At 43.5% G+C, this 26,752-nt stretch overlaps 4 protein-coding genes across 25 annotated transcripts; 2 read left to right on the top strand and 2 right to left on the bottom strand.

Moving 5' to 3' along the window:
* Window positions 1-656: 656 nt before the first annotated feature.
* LOC143151552 (solute carrier family 41 member 1) lies at window positions 657-10,545 on the top strand. Of its 5 annotated transcripts, XM_076320834.1 has the most exons (8): window positions 1,149-2,100; window positions 3,146-3,248; window positions 4,218-4,358; window positions 4,739-5,192; window positions 5,318-5,497; window positions 6,211-6,650; window positions 6,726-6,946; window positions 7,135-10,545. In XM_076320834.1, exons 3-8 carry the CDS (start codon window positions 4,270-4,272, stop codon window positions 7,473-7,475), a joined length of 1,725 nt encoding a protein of 574 aa, XP_076176949.1. In that variant the 5' UTR covers window positions 1,149-2,100; window positions 3,146-3,248; window positions 4,218-4,269; the 3' UTR covers window positions 7,476-10,545. The 5 variants fall into 5 exon arrangements, with proteins under 5 accessions (XP_076176950.1, XP_076176949.1, XP_076176948.1 ...); XM_076320835.1 differs by lacking the exons at window positions 1,149-2,100; window positions 3,146-3,248 and adding an exon at window positions 657-774; XM_076320833.1 differs by lacking the exon at window positions 1,149-2,100 and having other exon boundaries at window positions 2,940-3,248.
* Window positions 10,546-10,926: 381 nt separating this feature from the next.
* Window positions 10,927-17,504, bottom strand: LOC143151551 (uncharacterized). Its single transcript, XM_076320831.1, has 9 exons — window positions 17,098-17,504; window positions 15,078-16,933; window positions 14,428-14,755; window positions 12,824-12,990; window positions 12,270-12,746; window positions 11,882-12,179; window positions 11,623-11,785; window positions 11,238-11,497; window positions 10,927-11,154 (listed from the first exon to the last, which is right to left on the bottom strand). Exons 1-9 carry the CDS (start codon window positions 17,195-17,197, stop codon window positions 11,069-11,071), a joined length of 3,735 nt encoding a protein of 1,244 aa, XP_076176946.1. The 5' UTR covers window positions 17,198-17,504; the 3' UTR covers window positions 10,927-11,068.
* Window positions 17,505-18,194: 690 nt separating this feature from the next.
* Window positions 18,195-22,452, bottom strand: LOC143151246 (FYVE, RhoGEF and PH domain-containing protein 4). 7 transcript variants are annotated; one of them, XM_076320208.1, is made up of 8 exons: window positions 22,396-22,452; window positions 21,617-21,697; window positions 21,054-21,506; window positions 20,269-20,984; window positions 19,904-20,109; window positions 19,386-19,748; window positions 18,793-19,244; window positions 18,195-18,711 (listed from the first exon to the last, which is right to left on the bottom strand). In XM_076320208.1, exons 3-8 carry the CDS (start codon window positions 21,497-21,499, stop codon window positions 18,609-18,611), a joined length of 2,286 nt encoding a protein of 761 aa, XP_076176323.1. In that variant the 5' UTR covers window positions 21,500-21,506; window positions 21,617-21,697; window positions 22,396-22,452; the 3' UTR covers window positions 18,195-18,608. The 7 variants fall into 7 exon arrangements, with proteins under 7 accessions (XP_076176323.1, XP_076176322.1, XP_076176317.1 ...); XM_076320207.1 differs by lacking the exon at window positions 22,396-22,452 and adding an exon at window positions 22,240-22,322; XM_076320202.1 differs by lacking the exon at window positions 22,396-22,452 and adding an exon at window positions 21,762-22,210.
* Window positions 22,453-22,665: 213 nt separating this feature from the next.
* Window positions 22,666-26,747, top strand: LOC143151247 (uncharacterized). Of its 12 annotated transcripts, none has more exons than XM_076320218.1 (9): window positions 22,666-22,919; window positions 23,736-23,830; window positions 23,930-24,107; window positions 24,220-24,590; window positions 24,864-25,133; window positions 25,218-25,409; window positions 25,497-25,715; window positions 25,796-25,909; window positions 26,037-26,747. In XM_076320218.1, the coding sequence occupies exons 2-9, from the start codon at window positions 23,756-23,758 to the stop codon at window positions 26,133-26,135; spliced, it is 1,518 nt and encodes a 505-aa protein (XP_076176333.1). In that variant the 5' UTR covers window positions 22,666-22,919; window positions 23,736-23,755; the 3' UTR covers window positions 26,136-26,747. The 12 variants fall into 12 exon arrangements, 11 of the variants coding, with proteins under 11 accessions (XP_076176333.1, XP_076176327.1, XP_076176332.1 ...); XM_076320212.1 differs by having other exon boundaries at window positions 22,667-22,919; window positions 23,652-23,830; XM_076320217.1 differs by having other exon boundaries at window positions 22,667-22,919; window positions 23,648-23,830.
* The last annotated feature ends 5 nt before the right edge of the window (window positions 26,748-26,752 follow it).

The following is a 26,752-nucleotide window of genomic DNA, read 5'->3' as shown; positions in this document are numbered from 1 at the left end:
CACGTACAACGTACGAACGAAACGACCAAGTTGTGGTCGAGAGGCACATCACGGCCCGTCTCCGTCAATGAAATAGTTAGATCTGTCAGTGCCAACTATCGCCTCGGTCTCGGCGGAGCCTTTTAGATTTGATCTATCGCGTTGCCCGTACGAGTCCGTTTTCTAAAAGTGTTTTCTTCGCGCTTAGCTCCCCCCTCTCCCCCTCTCCCTACCCCTCCACCCTCCTCCTCCGTTGCGCACAGCGGGCGACTTATCCTCGCGAGGAAAGGGAGAGAAAAACAGTGCGTTCGCGAACGATCTCGTCTCGTCTTTCGATATTCGTATTCTCGTGATCAACTCCGACGGAAATACCGTTGCGAACCAAGAAACAACAATCGACCGAGAGACGCGAGACGCGTTGCACGCGCGCGCGTACCGTTCTCTGTGTCGCGCGTACTCCGTTCTGGGTTTATTCCGCGTCGGTTGCGAAACAAACGGGAATAATTAACGACCGGAGACGTTGCTCGTCGTCCTCGTCGTTGTCGTCGTCGTCGTCGTCCTCGTTGTCGTCGTCGATCGATGAATTTTTCTACCGAGATAAGAAAGAAAAATATCGAGAACAAATTAGAGGACCCCCGTCCCGAACGAGAAGATCGCGCACCGCGAATCGTCCCGCCGATATATTACGACCGATACTCGTCGCTTCCTCGGGACGACGATCGTCGTTCCCTCTCGTTCACGTGCGCGGATCTACCCGCTGCTGTAGAAACGTTTCGTCTCGCGGCGCAACCCTGTGTAAGTATAAAAACAATGTTCGAGAAGAAGAAGAAAAGAAACAAAAAATATGAAAAAAGAAGAAAGAAAAAAGGAAAAATAAAGAAAATCTTTTCGTGCCCTCCCTAGCCGTAGCGCGTCGGTTTCTTTTGTTCTTTTTTTCATTTTTTTTTTTTTTTTTTTTTTCTTTCTTTTTCCACTTTCTTCTCCTTCGACGCTTTGAATTTCGCGCATTGCCGCAGGATATGGGGCACGGGACACGAGGATAGCATGGGTACAAGGGCACGGAAACTCCTCGTTTTCCATGGTAAACGAAAGGGATGTGTTCGAGAGTGCGCTTCGCGGGTCACGGGAACCAAGTATCAAAACGTATGTTAAGTTATTGCTCCTCATGGTCGAACTTAAACACGTGGAGTAATTTATCAATTTGTGAATATGTTACGGAAGTGCTTCGTACTCGCGCGCCGCGAACGTTAAACGACAATGTTTGCAAATGCCGATGCGTGGATATCGCGGCTCTCGCTTTGATTTTCGATACCGGTGTACATTTTTCGGTTTCTCGTTAATTCGATCGTCTGAACGTCGGCCGCGTCTCCGTGATTCCGTTTGCGTCGCGGCGCAACGACGACTACGAGAACGACGCTGCTTTCGTTCTGGCAGCGATTTCGGTCGCTCGATTTATACGCCCGCGCGACCGTGTATACGTACACTTTACACGCTCGTGTAAATCAAATTTTCGTCGGAAACGTTTCGCGCGCTGACGCTCTTACATAAGTAGTCGATGCAGCGAGATTACTCGGCCTAGACTTGCACAGAGTACTTTAACGAAGCACGCGTTGTTGGGTGTAAACGAGCGCGAAAGATTTACAGAGCTTACGCGAGCGATATCATCGGGATTGACGTTAAACTATTTGCCCCGCGATGTCTCGCGCTCGTTCGATCGCGCTACCTTCTCGCCCGGTCTCTCGAAGATTCGAGATTCGTTCGAATTTACACCGTGTACGAAAATTTCGACCGCGTTTCGGATGCCACGAACGAACCGGGTCGTTGAAAAAGAAAAAAAAAAAAAAAACGTCAATCGCGAACCGTCGAGACTTCGAACTATATTTCAAATTTTACGCGCCCGAAAACATCACCGATACCCGTCTTCGTGTCCGAACACGCTCGATCGATTATCGCCGCACGAGTAAACTATCGCGCGCGTAGAAATATGGGAAAACGTGCTCCTAGTTATAGCTTCGCGACACGCGGAGAAGTTAACGCTCAATGTCAAAGCGAAATGCTCGATTCGTGGACTGGCCGTAAAAGAGCTTATGTAATTGATCTTCGCGGAAGCGATAGATAAAGGTACAAATATTGCGAAAAACGAGCGTACGAAATCGAAATCGCTCGCTCGCGAAAATGACCGACGCGTCGAACCGCGAGGTGATAATCGTTCGTCGACCAACACCCAAAACGACGATCGACGATTTTTTTTTTTTTTTTCTTTTTTTCCGTCAACCGTTGAAAATCGTGCTCGTTCGCTCGCTCCGGCGTTCGCGCGCGCCCACGCGCGAGATCGCAACGCGTTCGCGTCGCCCGTTGCACCACAAATATTGTTCCTGGCAAAACAAGATTCGATGTTTCGTCGAATACGAGACATCGGTGTCGCAATGTTAGCCTATCGTCGTGTTTGAACTGGTTCGTTAGCGGAACATTTTCAGAAACTGTCGCGGAAAAACGCAACGGTTACACCCGTCCACGTTCCGTGCACGCGATCGTTTTCCTTCGAGGCCAGGGCGTTCGAGAGACTCGTCAATCGAACCCGTTTAACGCGAAACGTTCGATAAACGTCGGGTTCTGGACGTCACGGCTTACGGACGATATCGCGGACGGTGGTTCGCGCGCGATTCGATTCGTCGATCGAAAAAGAGGAGACTCCGCTCGAGTCGGAGATTAGATGCGTGGGACCGATTAAATGTACGCGACGATTCCGCGCGGGAGAAAAAATAATAAAATAGCGTCGTCTCGTAACGACAGTGAACCGATAGATAGACTCGCGGTCGGACGGGCAAGTAGGCGGACAATCGAACGATCGAGCAGCGGTTAAAGGCGGACCGGGTCCGGGTTAGGCGTACGAGCTGAGAACCGAGAAGGCAAGGCAAGGCAAGGCAAGGCAAGGCAAGGCAAGGCAGCCAGAGCTTACAATTAGTCGGAGCGACGATCGATAGATTCGCGCTTGCTCCGTTTGGCGCGTGTTCCCGGTAAACGTCCGGAGCGAGTTTTAAGGAGACAAGCGTGATGCACGATCGAGATCAGTCGCGATGTAACCATAGCGTGAAACGGCCTCGCACAGGCCTACCAGCCTTACACAGCCAAATGCGTGACGACGGTTGATTTTCATTTTTGCCAGAATCGACGCGATTTTGAGAACAACGCCGAAAACGAGGATTCTCGAGTCTATGAATTCGGTCGAGCCACAACCTACCGTCGAGGATCCGCTTACAAGCCAGCAGGTACATACAACCGACCAATTTCTCGTCGAAACGTTCGCGAACGAGCATGCATCGTTTCACCCGAGACCGTCATCGTGACTCCCGAATCCCCAAGTGTCATCCTTGTCTCCTTTGCAACATATGTATCGCTTACGCAAACGGCAGGGACGCTGATCATCGGCCGACAGTCGACAAATATTGTACATTTCGAAACGATTCTAACTCTCTCCCTCTCTCTCTCTATCGCTTGCTCTCTCGCGCTCGCTCTCGCCCTCGCTCTCTTTCTATCTCTCTCTCCGTCTCTCCGCCTATACGTATGCACCGGAACGTGGCGTTTAACCTTTAGAACGGGCGGCTGGAAAATCTTTAAACAGAGTTTTCGCGACGAACGTTTCGATGGTGACCGCTATCGCGATCCTCGGTCCTCGAAATCTCGGGGGGAAGTATTTCGTGACGCAACGCGGCGCGGATTTGTGCAACGACCGAGGACCGAGTAATTTTCTTCGATTCGTTTACGCGTCGATCGTACGCGAGTGTCGAGTAACAGATGCTCCGGCGATTGAAATTTTAAATTGCGATCGTTTCGAGCGGTGGGTAGCGTACGCGAGGCCCGATGAAAAACGTGTCCGAGATCATCGGTGAGATCGTTCTCTCCCACGGGACGAACGAAACAACGAACGACCAACGAACGTGTAAATCGTTGTAACGCACGGAAGACGCCGAGAACGATAAAGCTCCCGGGCGTGTGTAAAGGATTTATCGGACACCGATCGAACGCGAAAACAATTGCACGACATCGGTCGCGATATCTCCGCGCCGCGATACCGAAAATTGCATGGCTTTTTAATTTCCGACGCGACTCGCGACGACGGTTCCGAGCGAACCGAACCAGAGATAGCGTCCCTCGCCGGTTACGTAATTTGCTCGATTCTTGTCCTGAAATATAACGACAACGAGCGAACATTCAGACAAGCGTTATCGTTCTCAAAGGAGAATGGTTATATATCCGTGGCTGCGAGTCGCACGCGGTCCTCAGTAGAAGATGATAGAGGACAAGGTGCATCAACATCCGGTACGGCTACCACCCGACAAACACGCCCACGCCGACGTCGCAGGAGTCAAATTCGAAAAGTACGTTCATCCGAGACAATTTCTCTGTCAGATACCACTTTCCCGCTTCAGCGATGCGCGCGTATCTCGCGAACAACGCGAAACGTAAACAAGCGCGGGGTTTTTGCGGGAAAAAAAAAAGAAAGAAACAAAAAAAAAATAGGGAACCCGAGTAAAAAAGAAAAAGAGACGAACAAAAAAAAAAGAAGGAAAAAGAACTCGGTCGCGACGAGCGAATCGTGGCTCGCTTTCTTCGCGGGTAGGCGCCGTTGACTCGCGCGGGTCCCGCGTACGTAGGAAACAAATAAATAACCGTGTACGCGCGTAGGATGCGAGTACGCGCGCTTAACGCATACACGTGGTAAACGCAGAATTGTTACCGTCGTTGCTCCTGTTGACAGTGATCAATCCAAGGAACCGTTGCTCGCCGAGAAGCAAAGTTCCCACAGGATGACACCGTCCGCGGACACTCGTTCGCGCGCCAGCTCGGAATCACCGCTCGGGAAGACGGTCATGGGCACAACTTCGGCCACGGACGCGAGCATGGTCATGGTCGGTGATACGAACGCGTGCATGGAGCACGGCAGCAACGTCGGTGTTAATATCGTCACCAGCGTCACGGTGGACGCCGCCAACAAATCGCTAGACGAGGATTACATGGAGGTGCCCATCTTCGAGGAGGGAAACGCCGACGGTGGTCGTTTACCGGACGTGGTCGCCGAGAGTAAGATCTACGGGGTCACCAAGGAGGAACCGCTCGAGTCCTACTTGGCGATCACCATTCAAGTCTTCATACCGTTTCTCATCGCCGGCCTTGGCATGGTGGGCGCCGGATTGGTTCTGGATTTGGTGCAAGTACGATTAACCCGGTTCCCGTTACGATCCGCGCGTCTACCGTCTACCCTTGAACTTTCCCCCGCGATCGATCGATCGCAAACGGGAAAACCTTTACATCGTTTCTCGACGTTTTACGTTCGCAGCACTGGGTCGTGTTCGAGAAGGTGAGCGAGTTGATAATCCTGGTGCCGGCGTTGCTGGGCCTGAAGGGCAACCTGGAGATGACCCTCGCGTCGCGGCTCTCCACCCAGGCGAATCTCGGCCACATGGACACACGGAAACAACAGTGGTACATGATCGTCGGGAATCTGGTGTTGATTCAGGTAAGTCCACCCTCGGCGTCGCACGGTGTTGTTTTCTAAAAGCTTCCGTTACCGCGAACACCGGCCCGGTTCTTCGCACGGTATCTCTTTTCCTGTTTATTTTTCGTCGCGCTCCGTTTCACCGTCGGTCTCCCTCTAAGCCCCCTTCGATCTCCGTCTGTTCCTTTGGTTCCGTTGGTTCCGTTTCCGCGCGGTCCTCGACTTGTTTGCGTTTCACGGCGCCCGGTTGGGAACCGAGCGCTTTCGAAACACGCGTCGTCTCGTTACACCGTCACCGATACTCGAGCGTTCGCGCCCGACCGTTGAAATTCGTTCGAGGATCGGGCAAGATGCGCGACACGCGGACGGCCTTATCATTGGCGCCACGATTTTGTTTGATTACGCTTTCAACGCGTCGACGACGAAACGACCTTCGTGGACGAACGTTGCGCTCGTCGTGGTAAGTAAAACCAGCGATCGATGCGCGAGACGCTCGAGATACGAACACGCTCTTTCCGGTGAAAACGAGACGACCATGATCGTTGGACGCCTTCGGCGATCCAAACTCCCCCCGGGGATATCTAGCAACCCGCGAAAGGGAGTACTCTCTTTCGTCGTTTCGTTCACCCTCTTCGGATACGCTCTCGTTCGGCCATCCCTCGTCTTCGCGTTTCCGTTGTTTTGCCGTTTAGTGCGTACGTTTGTGTAAAGATGGTCGAGTGTCGTGTTGGCAGTGCCAGGCGATAGTGGTTGGATTTCTGGGCTCCCTGGTGGCGATTGTAATGGGAGCGTTTCGAAACGGTACCATTTCGTTGGATCACTCTTACCTGTTGTGCGCAAGCAGCCTGGTCACGGCCTCGTTGGCGTCCTTCGTACTCGGACTGATAACCGCCGGGGTGATTGTATTTTCACGGCATTGTCACATTAACCCGGACAACGTCGCGACCCCGATCGCCGCGAGCCTCGGCGACATCACATCCCTGGCTCTGCTCTCTTGGGTCTCGACGATACTCTACGAGTCGATAAACAAACAGGATTGGGCCGCGCCCCTCGTGATCGCCTGCTACGTTCTGGTGACACCGCTCTGGGTATGGATCGCCAAGAGAAACAAATACACCAACGACGTACTCTACTTCGGTTGGACGCCCGTCATGATCGCTATGCTGATAAGCAGGTAAAGCGAGAATCGAACTCTGCACCCGATTCCCCTAGTTGAACGCGAGAAATAATCTTCGTCGTTCCGATACAGTTGCGGTGGTCTGATACTGGAGTTCATGGTGTCGCGGTTCGAGAACTTGACCGTTTTCCAACCGGTGATCAACGGGGTCGGTGGTAATCTGGTGGCCGTACAAGCGAGCAGAATATCGACGGCCCTCCACAAACAAGCGGAATTGGGAACTCTTCTGATACCACCGGGTCACACGCATCCTGTGATCTTCATCACGCCTATCGCGAATTTTTTCGGCAAAGGTAACTCAGGCTTCGGGCCCCGAACCCCCGTCAACTGTACGGAACAGTGTCCTGGCCAAGGGTCGAGGGAAACTGCTCGATTTTGACCGATCGAAAGATCCGATCTCGAAAATCGAGACGTTTCCCTTGACCCACGACCGATTAATGCCACGTTCCTTCCACTGATGCGTACTTTTCTTCTCCGGCAGGTATGCACGCGAGGACTACCAGAGTTCTAATGGCGATGGTTATACCGGGTCACATAATTTTCATTTATCTGATCAATTACATGAAGGACGGCGAGACCTCGCTGACACCGCTTTTCGTCTTCGTTTATTTATGCGCCGCCATGCTGCAGGTCGCCGCCCTCCTCTACATCGCCTACATAATGATACATTGGATGTGGAAGCGAAAAATCGATCCCGACAACTCGGCGATACCGTATCTGACGGCGATGGGTGATCTTTTGGGTATCAGTCTGCTCGCGATCGCCTTCCAGTTTCTTTACTTGGTCGGCGATCAAGACTCCGAACGAACGATCGCCCCGTGAAACGAGAATCTTTCGCGGTCCTTATCGATTATTCAACGATCGATATCGTCGACGGGCGACCGTGCGCACAATCGTCGGTTATTACCATTCCATCGTCGCGTCGCCTTTGCTACCGCGCTATTGGTTACCCCTTCCCCCACCAGAAAGGTTCACCGTGGTAGTCGGGGGAGAGGAGCAATCGATACGTCGCCGAAATCGCAGCCGATCGAGGCCCGAAGAGGCTGCGCCTCTGCGAAAGTGTAACCGTTGCACCGCGTATCGCGAACCACGAGAAGCAAGAATCTCTCGCAAGGTTCGCTCCGATCGAACCGAAATCTCTATTTCGGTTGGACTCCGTCGAGCCTGTTCCGTTCCACCGAACCCAAGACATCTCCATCGATGGCCGCCGATACGCTACGCACGCTTCCTCGGATCGATCTTGCTTCTCGCTTCGGATACAGTGACAATACCGCGATCGTTTCCCGAGATCGTCTCGAATCGGTGAGAACGAGCGAAATCGAGAGCAAATTATTTCCTTGGAGCGACCACGGTAGTCTTACGCGAGGCTATAACCTAACTTACACTCTAGTCGTAAGTGTTTTCCGAAGCTGCGAACGTGTCCTCGTGAAATGGCCGGCCAGAGATCACGGGGAAACGGTGCAACGAAGAAACGGAACGAAAGTACACGGGAATTATCGCCTCGCTTCGGCGAATTGTTTTTTTTTTCCTCGGACGTCGATACGACGCGTGTATGTGTCTTTGAACAGTTGCCTTCGTATACGGCAGGGAAATTAGATAAATGCTATCCTAGATACCGTCTAAAAAGCCCGTGCGAACTATTTTTTGACGCTTTGCGAGAATTCGCGAGTTTACGCGACTCTCCTCGCGGCATCTACCCATAACCTATCTCTATCTATCCGCGCGTTTCTCGACCCGGTCCCCGAAAACGCGCACGCCCGAGTTCCGCGAAAAGTAGCGGTCGCCGTGGCTTTTGCGTCCCGCGTTGCTCCGCAAGTCTTCCAACGAACGTGAAAGCTGTACGTAGAGTTCGTTATCGACACGGCGACGCGCGTCCTCCTCGCCATTCCAACTCTTTCGTGCGTACGACACGGTAATTCGAACGGTTGTGTAATTATCGTTCGTTCGAGATACAGATCGAGTGGCTGCGAAGAAACGGATCGTCCCGAGAACGGACTCTGATCGGTCGGTTCCGACGACACATTGTTTCGACCAGGGGTGCGCGCGAGGTTTGTCGCGGAGTGAAGAGAAACGCGAAAAAAACCGCGTCGAATGGTCGAGAACCGGATGACGAAGATTACGTTGGAGTATTCTAAAGTAACGAACTATTGTTACTCCTTGCGTGCAAAAATAGCAACTCGAGCGCAACCGTAGCGTATACGTGTACGAGGAGAATAATCCCTCGCCGTTACGCCCCTGTCGCAGTCACATGGATTTGTTTACAACCGCTCTATACGCCGAACAATGTATACGTACGTAGCACGATCGAGGCATTTGTTTTCGATGCGCCAAAGAGTACCGTAACGATCAACGGGACCGTTGCGAACACGATCGTTCCTTACATAACATTCCAACGATATTAACACCGCTCAAAATAATTCGTTTACGAATCACCTTTAACCAAAGAGGAGAGAACATCTTCGAATAATCTTTACCAAAGACAGCGGCTGTACTGCTTCTTCCTAGTACAAAGTGATTCTCGGATTAGAATTTAAGGGGAATCCTTCGTTTGTGAATCGACACGGATTTCGAAAACGGTGCCCACGATAACTTTGTCGTTCCCCTAGGGTGGTATACTATTTATTCAGGGCCCGATAGATCGGGCGCACGTAGATTGCGTTCCACGTGCATTCAGTTTTTTTCTTTTCGCCTTCTTCGACGAGCCGCGCGATCGTCGCTGTTCGAATCGATCGAAGAGGTTATTTAAGAAACGAGCAACTGCTTTCTAAATAGTAGGGCAAGCGGTGTCTCGTTAGTATCGACGATAACGCGTTCTTGTTGCATACCGTGCGCGCGTACAGCGTCTTGGAATCCGAAGGATCGTCGATCGGAAAAAAAAAAGAAAGAAAGAAAACGGAAAAAAAGGGAGAACACTTCGATCGAAAAAGTTTCGTAATCTCGCATAAAAGCAACTAGTCAAATCGTCCGCGAATCGAGCAAAAGCACTTCCTGTTTGCGTTAATTGTCTCCGAACGCGAACGATATCTTGGCAATGGGGAGTCGCAATCACGCAATTAACCCTCACCGTAGGAGTTTCCCTTGGAATTATTGCAGTTGCATACATTACACCACGGCGCGAACTTGCCCTCTTTTTCTCTTTAAACGCACGCGGGCGCACGTATGCCGCTAACAGTTTCCGAAAGAATGTAAAAGTCGGTAGAAAAAACTATACCAAAGGATTAGGTTATAAAATACACGTTGACAATAATGTTCGATGCAAGATGTCGTGATAGATTTTATTTTCTACGCCAGATAAATTAATCGCAAGATCTCCTCGCTCGAAGGGAAATATTTCGATGTCCGCAGAGGTATCCCGGTACCCGTTCGAAATTTTCACGAACTTTACGAAGAGCGGACGCGAAACGTTTCCCTTCGAATTGTTTCGCAATCCCGAACGAGCGAGAAAGGATACGAGAGAAAGAGAGCGGTAGTGGATGGATGTAGGGAACGAAGACGAAATGAAATCTGGGTGCGATACATTCGAAAGGGAAACTATTATTTTTAATACGATAGCGAAGAAAGGAGAGTCGGCCTACGAGAACGAGAGAGACGCGTGCGAGCTGATAACAGTCGTTTACAAATCACGTTGATTAGGTCGTGGTATGTACCTGCCCTTCGTCGTAGTCTAAGCATTCTAAAATGGTCTCAGTTCGATCGAACGAGCCAACGAAAAAGAAAAAAAAAAAGGAACAAAAAGAAAAAAACAACTGTTAAGCGTTTTCGAACGATAAAAGAAAGATCGAGACGCGTCGTTGACATCCAGCGACGTGGTCACGCACATTCGGACGAAGCATCTATGTAGTTTTATATAATAAAACTGGGGGAAAGAAAGAAAACAAACGTATTCTCAACTTACCTCCGTTTTCGTTCATTTATTTCCCTGATCCCCAACGTCGACCGTATTAAAAACTTCAGAACTTACAAAATATTCGAATTCGTTTATTGCGAGACGTTTAACCTCCAAAAATAAATGTACATCTCGTACAATCTTAGAGACAATCAAAGAAACACACGGAACGCAGGTACCCCTAGATCGTTCTGTTTTATATACGAACGACTCAAAATCTAAAGCGCAGCGATAACGAAATCTTATAAAAGTACGAATTGCGCGCGATCGATATGAATTATTCGCTAACGAACAAATGAACTACGCGTGCTATCGTAGAACCGTGACTGTAATTCGAAAAATGAATGGCGATTCTATGATTGCTGATTCTACGATCAACTTGACAGATGCGTATCACATATTTATACATGGAAAATTATAATACAGTACATACGACGGTAAGTTTTGGACAGGGACTATCAACGATTACGCGAAACGTAAAAACATAAGCTGTACATGGTTCAGTCTGACAAAGTGCTCCCAACATTGTTCACTGTAATTTCGCTTCTTCCTTCGCCTTCCAAAGAATTAATTCCATGCAGGAAACGGCGTCTTCTTTGCTATCGTGTCCGCCAACTGCAACACCAATTAGCAACAAATTATCGTCAATTTTTGCGAGATACAATACCGCGCGATAACGCGACGACTTTCAAACTAACCGTCGTTCTGAATGATCTTTCTCAGATACTCGGAACAAAGATTCTTCAGGGCTCGTTTCTGCGGCAATCCATTCTTGTGCGGAAACATTACACTCGTGTCGACCACGGTGTCGTGAAGAAGCCTCAGAGCTTTGAAATCGCTCTCGAGACTGTGACCCACCAATATTGTTTTTTCCGAAAACATGGTAAGGAGCGACGCTTGAACATCCAGTAACGTCGTTGTCACATCCTTCATGCTTTCCTCCGTGATTCCGGAAAACCTGTGCAATTGACCCCCGATAAACGGCCACCGTTACTCGCATCTTGTGGAGAGTTACAGCGGGGAAGTGACGAACAGAGACGGGACGAAAATGGAGAAAAGAGAAAGTATCTCGAAATATTTTACCTTGTATTATAATCGATTACCGGATTCTGCGGTTTAACCAACGTTTCGTACACTACTTTGGATTCTTCGTCGATGACCGTTACCCTAGTTAGTTCTAAGCCCTGTGTGGTGTAACTCATTTCGCAATCGAGCGCGTAAACTCCCTGTTCTTCGGCCAGCACATCTTCGCGATGACGCGAAACGGAAGAAAAGTGGAGTGAAGGTGAAAACTCAAAAGATATAAAATTAACGAGAACCGATATCAATGATTAAGATGTACCTTTCGGCAAGGTTTTCACGTAGCCACGTAGATTTTCGTAATCGGTGTATTCCCAGACGTGCGTCTTTGCGTCGCAACATCCGGTCGCGGAACCATATTGTTGGCAACAGCTGTACTTGCCCTCTCCCCTGATCGTGAATTTTCTACCCCAATGGTATATACAGTTCTGCGATCGTACCGCGAATCCTTGTTTGTCTATTATATAAGTTTGACCGCAACGGCTGCAAATCCTTTCGTTAGGCACTTTCGACAGAACATTTTGGTTCCGTGAATTTATTACGTAGATCTTCGCGCGACCCTGCAATTAAAACGAATCGAACGATAGAGTTGCGGTCGTCGGTAAAGGTATTCTATTCTCTTCGTTGCAAACTCTTCGTAGACGATTCACCTTGTGGCCATCGGGATGTGGACGGGGAAATCCGTTATCCCGTAGTTGTTGTTCCGTCATTATCCATTTCTTCAGCATACCGTAGAGCACCACTCCTTTGAACTGCGTGACGGATCTCTTGCTTTTCAGAACGCTCCAAGAACCCTTTGCTTTTCCAGTGATCACCGCCTCGTGGGACATCACGCTACTGGCCGATGTCGTTGTTGTCGTTGTACTACCATCCATCGACGAATTCTGGTCAACTTCTTTTCTTAGCCTATGTGCGGCGAGCATACACGAATTTTTATAGACGGCCAATGCTTTACATCTTTCGTGACAAGCGAATTCTTCTTTCACCGCGCGCTGCGCCGCGTCTTCACCGGTAGTGTAGATCTGTACGCACACGTCGTGCATCATGTTTACGTAATACTGACGAACGTTTAAGGGGAACTTCTGCGTGGTCACTTGCAACGGTTCCGGCCGTATCAACTGGGGAATCTGCAAGCACGTAGTAAATCAACCGATCGTATCGTCGTATTTGTTTAGACTATACCCTACGATAATAATATACTCACGGCTTGAGGAACATGAGCGATGCGTACACCGCTCTTTGCGGTTTGCGCCGCTGTTTTGTAACTGTCCACTGCTTTTGTTTCTGTCGATTTTCCTACATTCTCTGTCATCTTCTTCTTCTCGATCGCTAGAGACTTCGCGTACGGCACATGAGCGATTCTAACGCGACCTGTTGCAAACATTGAGCATATAGATCACTCTCACGTGCAACGGTAACCACAGAGCACGTTCTGTTATATTTTCGAGACTGGATTCTCTCGAGAAATGCAGCAGAACCTCTTTTATCGGAAGGGCGATATCGCATCGATAAGGGAGTATCTACAATTTTTTTCTAAATTTTTGTACGTTCACTTAAAAAGATCATCTAGGATGCGTCGAGAACAGAATTTCGAAATAAATACATATTTAAGAAAATTTTATCAATTTTTCACTCTATCCGTTACAATTTCTTAGGAATGTAAGATCAAAGAGAGATCAACTTCTCAGAGTTTCGAGTACCTCCTTAATATAGTCAATGGATCGAAGCATAATTGAACGTAACGAATGGAATTTTGATAAACATTTGTAAGAGGACTTACTGCATTGACTTTATACAGATTAGAATAAATATTTTATACGTCCTCACAGCTACTCGAGTGACGAATAACTGAAACGATGTTAACAGATACGCAGCCGCTGACGTAATACACAGCTTACAACTTATCGTAAACAGTAGACGGTCACTGCTGACGTAATATTTTATACTTCTCATATTTCTAATGGGACTCTCGACATAAAACTACGTCTCCGCGACTCTAACAACCGCACGACAATAATCGATTTCAAATTAAATAAGGGGAACAGGCTATGGATACTTTCCTCTCGCTGATTTCTTTACTTTCATCGGTATTTGAGATTTGTCTGTTGCATTTTTATTTAAGTCATAATAAAATTCATACTCTCTGAAAGCTGAGTTAATATCCTAACTGTTTATGTGCCTCTTATATCTAACTAGCCTTTTATGATCAACGTTATTGTTTGAACTGAACCGAACGATTAATCAACTACTAGCAATAACAATTGACATTTAACGCTGTCCAATGTAGGGACTCCTCAGACGTCTACTTCCCCTTCCAACCGTTCCCTTGTGTAGCGTGCTGCCTTCGTTGTCAAGGAAACCACGCACATTAAAGAGGCAACCATGACAGACTGATGATAGCAGCTAGCAGAAACCACGCACGACAACGCGACCAACAGCGAGCCAATAACTATCATTATCCGTGAATACTTTCTTATTGAATTAGATGAGAAGAATCTAATTCGTCCTCACAGCGATCAATTCTTGGATCACCTACATACCCCGCGTCTCTAATTGTAGAGCCAAGAACAGATACAGACGCAAAAAATAACAATGACGAAACGATTGAACTCGCAACCTTACAACATATACCAGGATGAGAAAATAACACGGCAGTAAGCAACGAAATAATTAACGATGTAACTATCGAAAAGAGCATTCATCCCAGAAACAAAAACACGGATGAGATAAAATATCCGGACATCCTGCCCCTTTCTCGTCTTTCGATTAGTTCGAATAATCGAGATAATCTACCGTAAGCGTAATTACCGTTTCCATTCAATTTTAGTTCGGAATTGTGAGCCGTTCCTATCGGTTCAACATGGTTTCGACGCACATCCTTGGGAACAGCACTACTCGCTAGAGCTGACTTTTCCGCTACAGCGTCTCTCATCAAACGCCACCTTTCGTACATCTTCTGTTGCGGGTTTGTCGATTTCTTCGAATGATTAACAACGACCTGTCTGGTAACGCAAGTGGCCGCCGAAGGATGCGCTACTCTCTTCTTGCCAAAATCTTCGTTTTGATCTTTTTCAGGCATCGACGAAGACTCTCTCGTTGATACCCTAGTTTTCGATCGTTCCGATACTTGGTATTCCTTAAAGAACAGAAAAACCTATTACAGTAGACCGTATCGTGAGAATAGGACAATAAGGATTAATCGTCAAAAATAGAAATGCGAAACGACGACTAATTTACCGACCTATATCAAATATAAACGGGTACATAGGATGTTGAAAAGATGAATCTTTGCTTAAGCTAAGATCAACCTTTTATTCTTCTTTGCAAGTACTGTAAGCCTCGTAAGTTTCGGACTTTTTTTCTTTTAATATCCTGTATGTAGCTTAACGCGTTCACGATATATTTCCATCTCCGATTAAAATGTTTGTATTCAACACTGAGTGATTTATCACACGTACCTGAAATATTTTTAAGCATTCCTCTTGCACGTCGTGATCCGAGTCGGACGCGATCGAAACTATGTCATCGACGTCGTTGTTGACGATGTTACTATAACGATCATCGTTCTCCTCGCATGCATCGTCATCTATATTCGATCGGAAGCTATCCAAAGGACTTGTGGATCTATCGGTCGAATTTCTTTCTTCGCTAGTTTCCATCTGTACACGTATTCCTTCGTTCGTTTTATCGTCGGATTTACGATCCAACTTTAAACGTTTCCTTTCGTCTCTTCTTTTTTTAATGCGGTCCAATTTTTTGGAATACTCGGAAGAATTCTTGGAATCGCGTTCACGGTGCTTCTCCGATTCACGAGAATCCCTCCTATCTCGTTTACTCTTGTGTTTATTTCCATTCTTGTCTCTGTTCCTTTCCTTATCTCGATGTTTCTCTTGATCCGCATCTCTACTTTTATCCTTGTCGTGTTTTTTACTTTTTGAATCCTTAGTTTTGTGTCTGAGACGACTTCTGTCCTTGCTTCTACTATCGGACGTAGAACGTGATTTTTCGTTCGAGACACGACTGTCCTTGTATCGTTTATGAGAAGTATCGTGGCTCCTTTGATCTCTGCTTTTACTCTTACTTCTGCTTTTGTGTTCCTTTATATTTTTATCGACCGCTTTATTCGCATCCACTTCCAACGATTTTCCCTTCTCGTGTCGTAAAGATTTCGAAGTTTCTTTAGTCGTGGTTTTCTCTTGCGCCGGCACACTGCTGTTGTCTATCGGTACCTTCTCGTCGCGGTTTTCTTTACTGATGCATTCGTCGTTAATATTTTCTTTCGGGGAATGTACACGTGTATCTTGCGCATCGTTCGAACAATCACTGTTCTTGATATCACGATATAATTCATTTTGTTCCGTGGATCCCTCGTCGATAAGATCTCCGTTGATCTTATTTACATCATGACCGTAATCTTCTGTGTGATCTTGACTTTCATTTTCGTCTTCTTCGTCGTCCGAGAATTTCGGTTCAAAATCTAAAGAAGATTCTCGAGGCTCCTCGCTTGACTGTACGTTAGAAGCAGACTTAGCATCCGTCGATACCTCGTTTACCATATCAAAGTCTGATGCAAATCCATCTAATGTCAATTCGTTTAGGCTCTTAACAGTTTTCAATGGGGCCTTTACTTTCTTAGGGACATACTCCTCTCTCTTCTTCTTACACTTTGGATAATACGGCTCCCTAAGTTTAAACAGATAGTCGTTCGAACTACCATCTTCGTACGAATTCGATGAAACAGAGTCAGACTTACACGTTGGTATATAACTTTGCATAGCATCCCGAGCATTGGAATTGACTATTGTGGTAGGTTTATATTTAGCTTCGGTAGTTTGAGGCTCTGCAGATTCGCAACCTATACCTAACCAAGGCTTAACTCTATCTGGAGAACTTTTATGTTTCACAGCTACCCTACTTTCCCTGGTTGGCATATAGGATATTATTGGTATATGACGTTTCTTCAGTTCTGCAATCGGCGTAGGATTATAAACACACGGAACAGGTTTATTAATCGGCGGCGGTACATCTGTCCTTTTTTCTCCAGTACTAGCCGCAACAATTTCCAAAGTACCAGACGTTCCAGAAGTCAAAGATGGCTTCAGCCCTTCAACTACCTGAGAAACAACATTCTGACACGAAAAATTATCTGTATTCGTGACTTCTTGGTTGGCAAGAACTTTCTTGACAGCCTCCGTCACTAACTGTTGTAAAACGTCTGAATTGGATTGTACCATTGTAGCTTTTGATTCTTGAACCTGACCCGTCGAACGGCTTTCCAGCGTCCCGGTCGTCTCCGTCGTAACCCCGACATCCTCTAAAACACATAATACGAATATCGTTTGTCCATGGCCCAATTCTCGCATTCGCATATCTCCACGATAAAAATTCAGTCAAATTGATTTTCGATGTAATCCAATGTAATGTTTTATGCGTAATATATTTACGACGACAAGATATTCAAAAAACAAAGTGACTTACCTCGCTTTGCGTGTTTGAAATGACAGTAGGGTCTATCGCAAGCTCCGCTTTCATAAAACGGACAATTGATAGCTTTAAAGTAACCAGTCGAAGGCAACATAACTATTTCATTGTACTTTGTTCTTGTAATCGCTCACTTTTTGAGCAAAAAGTATCGCATGAAACCGTGCTAGAACATTGACCTTCCGAACAAGTTTAAACTAATTTACCTTCTTTATAAATTAAGCATTATTCTTTCTTATATCAAATCGATGCGTTTGTGGCCATTATCCGAGAGAGATTCGTGAGTTTTTACAAGACGCGTCAGAGACACGAAACTCCAGACGAATCAAGTCCCGAAAACAAAGGTTATGTACAAGTGGTTCGTACATTTCCCTATTTGCCATTTGTTTGAAGGTATCGTTCCCTTCCTCTTTCTCACTCGCTCTACTACTCTTCTACAATTTCCCGTTACTCTTGTCCTTTATTGTCTCTACTGCCATCTGGTCTACGTTCGTCAAACAACCAATAAACAACGACTGGGTATCGAATATACTATATATGTATGGTCTGCTCAAATGAATAGTGCTCCGCGTAAGAATATACTTGACGACATTACTCACGCTGAAGCATATTAATCTTCTAGTGACAGGAGCTCCATTAAATGATAGATGCATTCTTTCTAATAATACTTTATTCGAATGGAATCATTTGCTCGAGCAATGTATGTACGCATGGAAAATATTTACGTAAATTTTACGCATGTACAGTCCCTTTATCCTATTGCGTATGCCCTACACTCACACTATAGGAAATATACATACACATATGTATGTACATACCGCCTTTTTCGACTTGCCGTTTAAATTTTTGCAAATAATAAAAGTATCTGTAATATTTGTCAAAGAAATTGAACGCTTTCAGGGAAATTATAAATCAAACGAAAGGTAAACAGACGTAAAAGCAAATACAAAAAGACTACAAATAAAATGACTTATCATATTTTTCTACATATGCCTTACTCATGGTCTTAGATATTTATCGTTTTTAGAATATTAAAAATAAATCCACAGTATTATTTTTTCCAGAGTTTCTAATTTAAGAATCAGCTTTTAACAATGTTTTCGATAATTACTACTTGTCATTTTTTTAATATCTTTTTACAATTATTAAAAATTTTAGAAACGAACATCAACACTTCATAGTTGAGGAAAAGGTTTGCATACCATGCATATATAATATTATTATACATTCAAGTAAATATATGTACATATATATATTTTTAAATATACTATAACAAAACGGTACAAAATACAACAAGCGTTTTGGCAGTGTAATCATTATGGAATTGACCACAATACACCAATAACAATTTGCCTATGTGTGTGTCTGTATATTATATATAACACAAGTTAACGTCATTTTTATATAATGATTATCTACCAACGATTATCTTATTGCGTTCTGATTTTATAGAGTTACGACAGTAAAAAGTTGATTCGCGCCATGGATAAAGTTGTACAAATTGTTTATCACGCATGAACGATCAGTTCGCAGTTTTGTGCGTCTTCGTTCTCCACCGTTGCGAACGAAGGTAATTCTGCTTTAGTAGCTAATTGTAGAGCGTGGAACCATCTAAAAATTTGATGCGTATTGAAAAATACTGAACAATATAAAACGATACGTTTAATAAATGTATTAAACAATGGAACCCACTTCTGCTTGTCTTCTTGCGACGATGCTTGTAAGTAATAACTTTTCCTGGAATGATGCATCTTAAGAGCTTTAGGTCTGTCCTTAAAACTCAAAGGGTCCTCATCAGACAATTTAACACCTTCCGTAACAATAAAACCAGGCATAGGAGTCGCTGTTAGAGCCATACTTTCAGATTCAGATTTAAAGGTATATAAAACAAAATCGATGCGTAGTGCGAACCATCGCCGTATCCAAGGTTTACTTGGTTGAGTCTTTAACATAAGATATCCAGATATAACGGAGGATGCGCTCGCCGAAACTTGTAATAAACTTGGTACCGGTCCGGACGGAGACGACGAAGAGGGTGATTTAGAAAGCGGTTGCGTTAACGTAGCGTAACACAGACGACAAACTCTCATGTTTTTATTATCCTCAAACAATAATTTTTGATTCGAGCATTTACCGCAAACTACCTATATAACAAATAAAAGTAAAATAATATGAAGATCTGGAAAACAATATTTCCACGCATCTACGTTGCATTCACAAATTCGTCTTTGATAATTTCATTTTCATTTCGATCCTTACGAAGCAGTGCCGAGAAGCGTACTCACTATTCCGCAAGCTCTGCAGTTGTGTTTTCTCTTCATTACAGAAAAAATTACATCGCATATCATGCACCTGGTTACATCTTCAGTTTTTACAAGCGTTTTAACATTTGCGGTTTTCAGACTTGCTTTTCTTCTCATAATTTCTTGCATCGTATCGAAAAGTGCAACAAGCCACGCTGCCTTCTCCTCGGCTGCATGCGTGTATAATTCAACGCTCTTGTCTTCGTCTCTTATGTAAAAAGTATTTGCTGTTTCTAAATTGTCGCCCTCCATTACTTGCAAATTTTCAACCATGAATTTTGCTCTCAATCGATATAGTGGTCCAGGTATCAGTCTTATCGAACAAAGTAATAATAAATCACTGAACTGAAAATCAGGAAAAATAAAGGAATTTTTATCACTAAAGTTTAGTGTAAGTAACAATAATGATTAACTATTTGAACAAAATTGTTTCGTTGTATCACGGGTGTGTATGTATTTAAACAAACATAAAAATATCCGCACTATAGTTGTATACGTACCAAAAATAAATGCCTTTCCTGATGATCGCCGCTCCTTGCAGAAATCTTAACAATACGACCCTCTCTTACAAGTTCCCGTGTAGCACTGACTAGATCCGTCGTATCGTATATACTCTCTTGTATTTCAAGAAGCTTTTTGAACTTGTCGATCTTCTTCATTGCGTCGTTCGTGTGATTAGCAGCAGTCGATACTAATTCCAATGCCTCTACGAGAAAGAAAGCCGTGTCTGTTCGTTTGATTTTACTACGGACGTCTATTTAAACGTACCCCGTTCAATAAACGTTTAAATAGAAGCCAGTCCTCGTTAGGTGAACGTTACTTTATGCGAATGTAACTCAGCGAATGGAACTCGAAAGATCCTTACTTTTAGCGTCCTCGTAATCAGCATTTCCTTCTGTGAGGTTTCTCAGGTAATCTTTCAGAAGAAGCTCGTACCTCGGTAATCTTTGTATAGGACTCAACATATGATGAGACAAAGATAACTTGGCACACTCATCCAATCTTTGAATGTCGTTGATAATTGCAGCAAATCTGGCAACTTTAGCTTGCAGAGTATGTATTAAATCCATGGCATAATCAAAGTTTTTTACATATTCTGTATACATCTTCAGAAATGGAGCAAAATTCTTCATAATATCTCCAATTCTAGGATCCAATTCCCAGTTTTGTATTCTTTCCTGAAGCTGGGGTAATAGAAAATCGTTGTGAAACTTGTAAATCGATTTAATATTAGAAAACATGTGTTGAACTGTTTCCGGAGGAAACATAGGATGTGCTCTATTTTCTTGATCGACTCTAAATTGGAATACTTGATCGATCAGTCTTAGAACATTAACATAATTCTTTTCTGTAGATAATAATTCTTCTGCAACTCGACGCGCTTTTTTCTTTTTAGAATCTGAACAATGTACATTGATCCTTGATTTTGTTTTGTACGTCGAATTGTCAGTATGATCCGTGACTATTGCAGAATCAGTTTCCAAAGACTTAGTGCCCTCAGATTCTTCTTCACTCTCCGATTCGCTTATCGTATATGAATCTACCGCGTATCGACGAGAATTTCTTTCTGCAGCTAAATATCTGAAAGTGTTTCAGGTATTGTACACTGTCATGTCAATCCGTACAAACTATTTCATAAATATAACTTACCTACTACTTCTATACTCTAGCACACCATGTGTTACACGAACAAATGGCACTTTCATAGAATTCTCCTCATCTTCTCCTATATCAACATGATCCGTTGAACTTCCAGCTGACATTACAAATGGCAGAAACCGTGAGGAACCACTAAAGGTGGTAATTTTGCTAAATGAATGACCATTGTATCCTTCCTGCTCTTTACCATCTATTGTTGTGTCAGAATGACTACATGTAGTATCCATACAATCTTCATCTTTACAGTCTGTCCTTTTATTTAAGCCAGATTCCTTGTCTTCTACATTAACTTCCAATTCGGTATAGAAGGTGCTATTCGACGATTGTGTCTTTGAACCAAACATTTTAGATGCTGTGTTATGATTTGTCTTACTATTAAATTTTAAGAACAATCTTATTGTTCGAAACGAAACATCTATCGGTTGGCCTTGCTGCATCCTATGCCTGGAACCATTAATTAAATTACTCGTTATAATTACATTACAAATTATGAACTTATTCAATATTAATACATTCATAATGCTTTGATAAAAAAGAAAAAATTGAGAAGGTACCTGTTTTCGATTTAATCATCATTTCACCCACCAAATACATTATACGTCCACTGTACGTAGATTGACTGTTTTCACTTGCTTCTAAGAGAAGGCATTGTCAATTAATAGCAATCAAATACGTGCAAATACAAATGATTGTACATACATACGTCCCATGAGCCTGTGTACCATTATATGTTTATATATACTAAAATTGAATAGGTCCACTAGCTCTATTAGTTCCCTGCGGTTTCATATGTAATCAAATATGATGTATTTCGGTAAATTACCTAAAGTCAGTGAAGATAAGTTTGTATCAAATTATACGTATGATATAACTTCTTTACTCTTCTATTGACTACTCTTTATCACAATTTGTTTTTTTATAACTTCGTATAAAAAAAATACTGATATCTTATCATTTAACACTGACAATAACTGACACAAAACGAAACAAAAATTTAACTACGATCTTCGTAACTTTGGGCGACGTTGACCTTCTTACGATTAATAATATAGGCTAACAGAATATGACACCCAACCATACTTGAATGCACCTTTAAATCAACGACGTATATCCCACCTATGTTCACACACATACATGATATACGTATCATCTATATCTCGTCACCCTTTATTCTTACTGTTGAGTGGAATACGGTACGTCAAATGCATCCCCTTCTTCTTCGTGACAGGCATTTATTTATGTATGTAGAAATTTGCCAAGAAAGTGGAGACGCTGAGTTTGGAACATCGTATTACTCTCGAACAGCAAAAATTAAGGAACCCACGTTACTTACCTACATAAATATTTATATATACTTTGTACACTTGTATGTGACTTATTTTTTGCGTATTTATATAGTTGACGAATGCGTTAAATAAACACATTTGTAGATCTACCAAAATAATATTTTCATGAAACAGAATCGTTCTAAATAAATAAATAAATTCATAATTGGATTCGGTAAATATTTTTGACTATATCAGTATCGACCAATAGGAAGCAAGATTTAGCAAATATAAGGGACCGTTCAAAAACGAGTCGTCGTGCGTTTCGGTGAAATGCCGGGTATCCAATACTATCTGAAAACAAAATTTTACACAAAAAAAGTAATCTGAAAACGTCGAAATTGTCCGAAACAAACCAAGTATAAACTACAAACTACCAAAAATGTGCAACTATATTAAGATTTTATGAATGAACGTATAACGACACTCGGCAGCAATCTCGTACAGGAGAAGGCTATCGATCACGTCTTTTTCACTTCATAATGTTGCTTCGAAGAAAAAGTTCATGCTCATCGAAATCGATTACCTAATGGTGCGTACAAGTGATATAGTATTTTTACGCTACTGCAATTTAGCAAACACTGTTTTCGTATTACTCGTTGTCAGTACACGTTACCCATCAAGAGGTTTCGCGGGTGTACGAGTTTATGGGTAATATTTCCCAAGATTCTTTGGCATCAAGTCGTGAGGCTGCGCGAAACGCCAAGAATTGAATTCGCTGTACGAGGATGAAAGAGAAAGAAAAGCGGGAAGAAAACAAAAGACATTTGAATTTTATACGAGTTTCGCTCGATTTGATCCTACTATCGTAAATAATTTAGGTTCACGTTCGCGGTGCATGTTTATTCGGGTCAGCAACAAAAATGGCGACCTTCTCACCTTTACTTGCGATTTCGCGCGCTTCGTTATTCGATTTGTTCTTTTCAGCTCACTACATCGTGACCGCGACCGCTAACGTTATTGCTATCTTCGCGATTGCTAAGTATAATAACTGGTTTATTTCTAGATACCGTCATTGGTGGTATGTGATAATCGCTACCGCGAATATTGTGACTCGTATTCCGTGTTGCGATCGTTACGAGAGAACGTAATGTAATAAGCCCTTTGGATCCTTTCGACAGTTTTTAACCTTTCTTTTAAATGTTCGTATCGTGAAAGAGTCGCGCAAATAACCGATTTTATCGGTAAAAATAACCCAGAATATCAGCGCGCGAATCTTCGATGCATCGCAAACGAATCGTTGATAAACCCTATTTTAAGACAGATGCTTACCTGCGGACACGAAACTAAGACACAAAATAATGACGTGGATCATCGGCGATCATCGCGAAACATTGTTTGTTCGCAGCTCTGGGTTTGTAGCAAAATATGTCGACACAAGGCACAGAGCTTTCGAATTGCCTCGTGACTCGAGATGTCGAAACCATGTCCGACGAGATACAGGTAACATCTCTCGGCTTCGGCTTCGGCTCATAGATTTAATTTCGTTGAAATGTACGTGTTCTTACTGCTTTCTGTTGTTTATCATCTGTTATTCTTCAGGGCAATCGTGCGGATATATTGGAGTGCCTATCGGTCCTAATTAATGAAAATAACACCGAGAATGGTAGAACGGAAGAGTTGATATTGGACGAGCAGTTGTTGGGCGGTACAACATTAACAGCCGTAACATTACTGGATGGAACACAAGCATTTGTTGCGAATAATTTTAATGACAATGGTGCGTGACAAATGGATATTAAGAGGCGTATCTATAATAAATAGTACCTCCATTATTTTTATACCTTGTAGTAATACAGTTAATTATCGCTTTGTATTTATTCAATACGCAGAAGTGGACTCAAAGGGGCAAGCAACATTTGAATTGGAGAATGGAGATACTATATTATTGCGGGATGTATCAGATTTTACAGACGGTAAGCCACTTCAATTGGAATTAGATCCAGCTACTTTGGTCCAAGCTCGCGATGCTACTATAGAGAACGTTGAAAACACATATCCAAGGGTAGAGTTTATTGACGGTACTGCCTACATGGTGACGGGTCATCTTGATGTTGGCAAAGATTTGTGGGAAATCGAAAGTGGTAAACTGAAAAAGAAGGATTCTAAGATCTTATTAAATAAACTATCTACATCGAGGATCAGGCATCCTTGTCCAAGGGAAGGCTGTTCCAAAGTCTACAGTACCCCTCATCATCTTAAGGTGAAGGTCGTTTACGATAATAAATATAAGGTCAGATCTGTCCGTGCTTAGGTCTGTTGTGCAATTTTATTTATACACTTGTAAACTTTACGCGCAAAGGTGTATCAGCTATAGATATCAGAATTTTTAGCAAGAATGTTCGAATAGTCATGCACAGCTATGTTTTCATTAAAACTTTCTATTCTATCTAATTCGAACTAATCGTGGTCAGGTCTGATTAAAAGTCTTAAACGTAATGCTTTGCCATCGTATAAAACGGTATCGTCAAATTAGGTGCACGAACGATCTCACACTGGTCAACGACCATATCGTTGCACACATCCCAAATGTAAAAAAAGTTTTTCGACGGGATACAGTTTAAAGGCGCATTTGCGTACGCACACAGGAGAAAAGCCCTACAAATGTCCAAATGAAGCATGTGAAAAAAGTTTTAAAACCTCTGGAGATTTATTAAAACATGTTCGGACACACACGGGAGAACGCCCCTTTTTGTGTCCGTTCGATGGTTGTGGTCGTTCCTTTACTACTAGCAATATTAGAAAGGTAAGAAGAAGAAAAGTTGTCTCCAGTAGTATTATACCAATAACACTAGCTGCAGATTGATAATTCTATAACGTAACGTAATAGGTCCATGTCAGAACGCACACCGGTGAACGTCCTTACAAATGTACGCAACCGAAATGTGGAAAGGCTTTTGCCAGCGCAACGAATTATAAAAATCATATACGAATTCATTCTGGCGAGAAACCTTATGTATGTTCGATCGAAAATTGTGGAAGGAGGTTTACCGAATATTCTAGTCTTCATAAACATCACCTCGTGAGTATCGAATCACAATTAACGGCAAGAGATACCGATATTTGATTTTACGCATCTTCGTATCTACAGATTTTTTTTTATTTTTAGGTTCATACACAACAGCGTCCGTTTGAATGTAAAGTCTGTTTCAGGAGATACAGACAAAGCAGTACTCTTATAATGCACAAAAGAACAGCTCACGCTTTAGTCGATAATGATGATAATGTGGATGTTTTTTTCCAAGAATCCATGCCGGAGTCTTCTAGTCGGGGAAAAGACAGGCGGAAGACAAATGTTGTACGAGAAAACGGCAGCTCTCCGTTAAAGGTAATTCGAAAAATACTACTACGCAACATACGCGATAAATTTTTTCCACAATATACCTTCTCATGTTCGTGTTATGGAAGATTACAGAAAAAGATAGACAGATACAGATTCATTCCAAAGCGATCGACGATTTAAACGACAACGAAACGCAAATTCTACTGGTTGGCGATCCTTCGCAAATCGCAGCGTTACAGGTTGGTCGAGTTTATTTTTTCCCCGGGTTTTTTACAAAATTGTTCCCCGTACGATAATACTCTTACAAAACACTGGCATATCGATAATTATAATTCAGACGATTTTTGGTGTTTGTTGTGTTCACAGAAGATCGAGTTAAACGGTGGATTCGACGAGCCTGGAATCGATACTTCGTTCGAAGAATTAAACATAAAGATCGAAGACATAGAACTTGGATGGAATTAACGCGTTTTCGATGGCGTATGCTCCAACATTAAACAGAGATGCGAGTCAGCTTGTCATCGCGCGCGATTATTTCCTATTTTCTCAATATTTTTTCGACTTATTTTCTGATACCATTGGCACGAATTATTTCGGCAACGTTTCGTTTTAGCGTTGCGGAACGAACGATTTCGGTGCCATGGATTTAGCGACGATTCAACCCTTTTTAATTTTCGGCGATAATTAAACGATTTTTATATTTATTAACGTAAAGGAACAAGCATTTCTCGTGTTTGCGATTGTATATACAGTGACTGCAGTTTTCGATTGGGCTTTTTATAGTAGGTATAATATCTCGTTGCACGTATTCATTCCGTCTGTCGCGTTCTTATTCCTGTTCCATCCTATTTCGTTACGCGTCGAACCGAATTCGTTCAGTTGCTTCAGATTTACGTCTTACGAATATATTCGAATCGTGCTGGTCGTTAACGACCGATATTATTACGAAGAAAATTACGTTTAGTTTCCGTCGTGACGCACGACGTTATGAGAAAAGGGCATATAAAATTATAGAGAAATTATGAAGTTTGTGATAATATATCTTTTCAGTAAATAATACGATAATCTTATACGGTGTGAAC

Source organism: Ptiloglossa arizonensis, chromosome 9 (assembly GCF_051014685.1).
Source record: "Ptiloglossa arizonensis isolate GNS036 chromosome 9, iyPtiAriz1_principal, whole genome shotgun sequence".
Taxonomy (NCBI): domain Eukaryota; kingdom Metazoa; phylum Arthropoda; class Insecta; order Hymenoptera; family Colletidae; genus Ptiloglossa; species Ptiloglossa arizonensis.
This window is presented reverse-complemented; position numbering and strand designations above follow the sequence as displayed.

Coding starts and splice junctions, on each gene's coding strand:
- LOC143151552 (XM_076320835.1), top strand. CDS start 4,270: ATGATAGAGGACAAGGTGCATCAACATCCGGTACGGCTACCACCCGAC. Junction 4,359..4,738: donor GCAGGAGTCAAATTCGAAAA/GTACGTTCATCC, acceptor TCCTGTTGACAG/TGATCAATCCAAGGAACCGT. Junction 5,498..6,210: donor GGAATCTGGTGTTGATTCAG/GTAAGTCCACCC, acceptor TCGTGTTGGCAG/TGCCAGGCGATAGTGGTTGG.
- LOC143151551 (XM_076320831.1), bottom strand. CDS start 17,197: ATGTTGCCTTCGACTGGTTACTTTAAAGCTATCAATTGTCCGTTTTAT. Junction 16,934..17,097: donor TTTCAAACACGCAAAGCGAG/GTAAGTCACTTT, acceptor TATGTGTTTTAG/AGGATGTCGGGGTTACGACG. Junction 11,498..11,622: donor GTAATCGATTATAATACAAG/GTAAAATATTTC, acceptor TCAATTGCACAG/GTTTTCCGGAATCACGGAGG.
- LOC143151246 (XM_076320208.1), bottom strand. CDS start 21,499: ATGCAGCAAGGCCAACCGATAGATGTTTCGTTTCGAACAATAAGATTG. Junction 20,985..21,053: donor CTAGAGTATAGAAGTAGTAG/GTAAGTTATATT, acceptor AAACACTTTCAG/ATATTTAGCTGCAGAAAGAA. Junction 19,749..19,903: donor AGGAAAGGCATTTATTTTTG/GTACGTATACAA, acceptor CCTGATTTTCAG/TTCAGTGATTTATTATTACT.
- LOC143151247 (XM_076320218.1), top strand. CDS start 23,756: ATGTCGACACAAGGCACAGAGCTTTCGAATTGCCTCGTGACTCGAGAT. Junction 23,831..23,929: donor CCATGTCCGACGAGATACAG/GTAACATCTCTC, acceptor GTTATTCTTCAG/GGCAATCGTGCGGATATATT. Junction 24,591..24,863: donor GTACCCCTCATCATCTTAAG/GTGAAGGTCGTT, acceptor TCGTCAAATTAG/GTGCACGAACGATCTCACAC.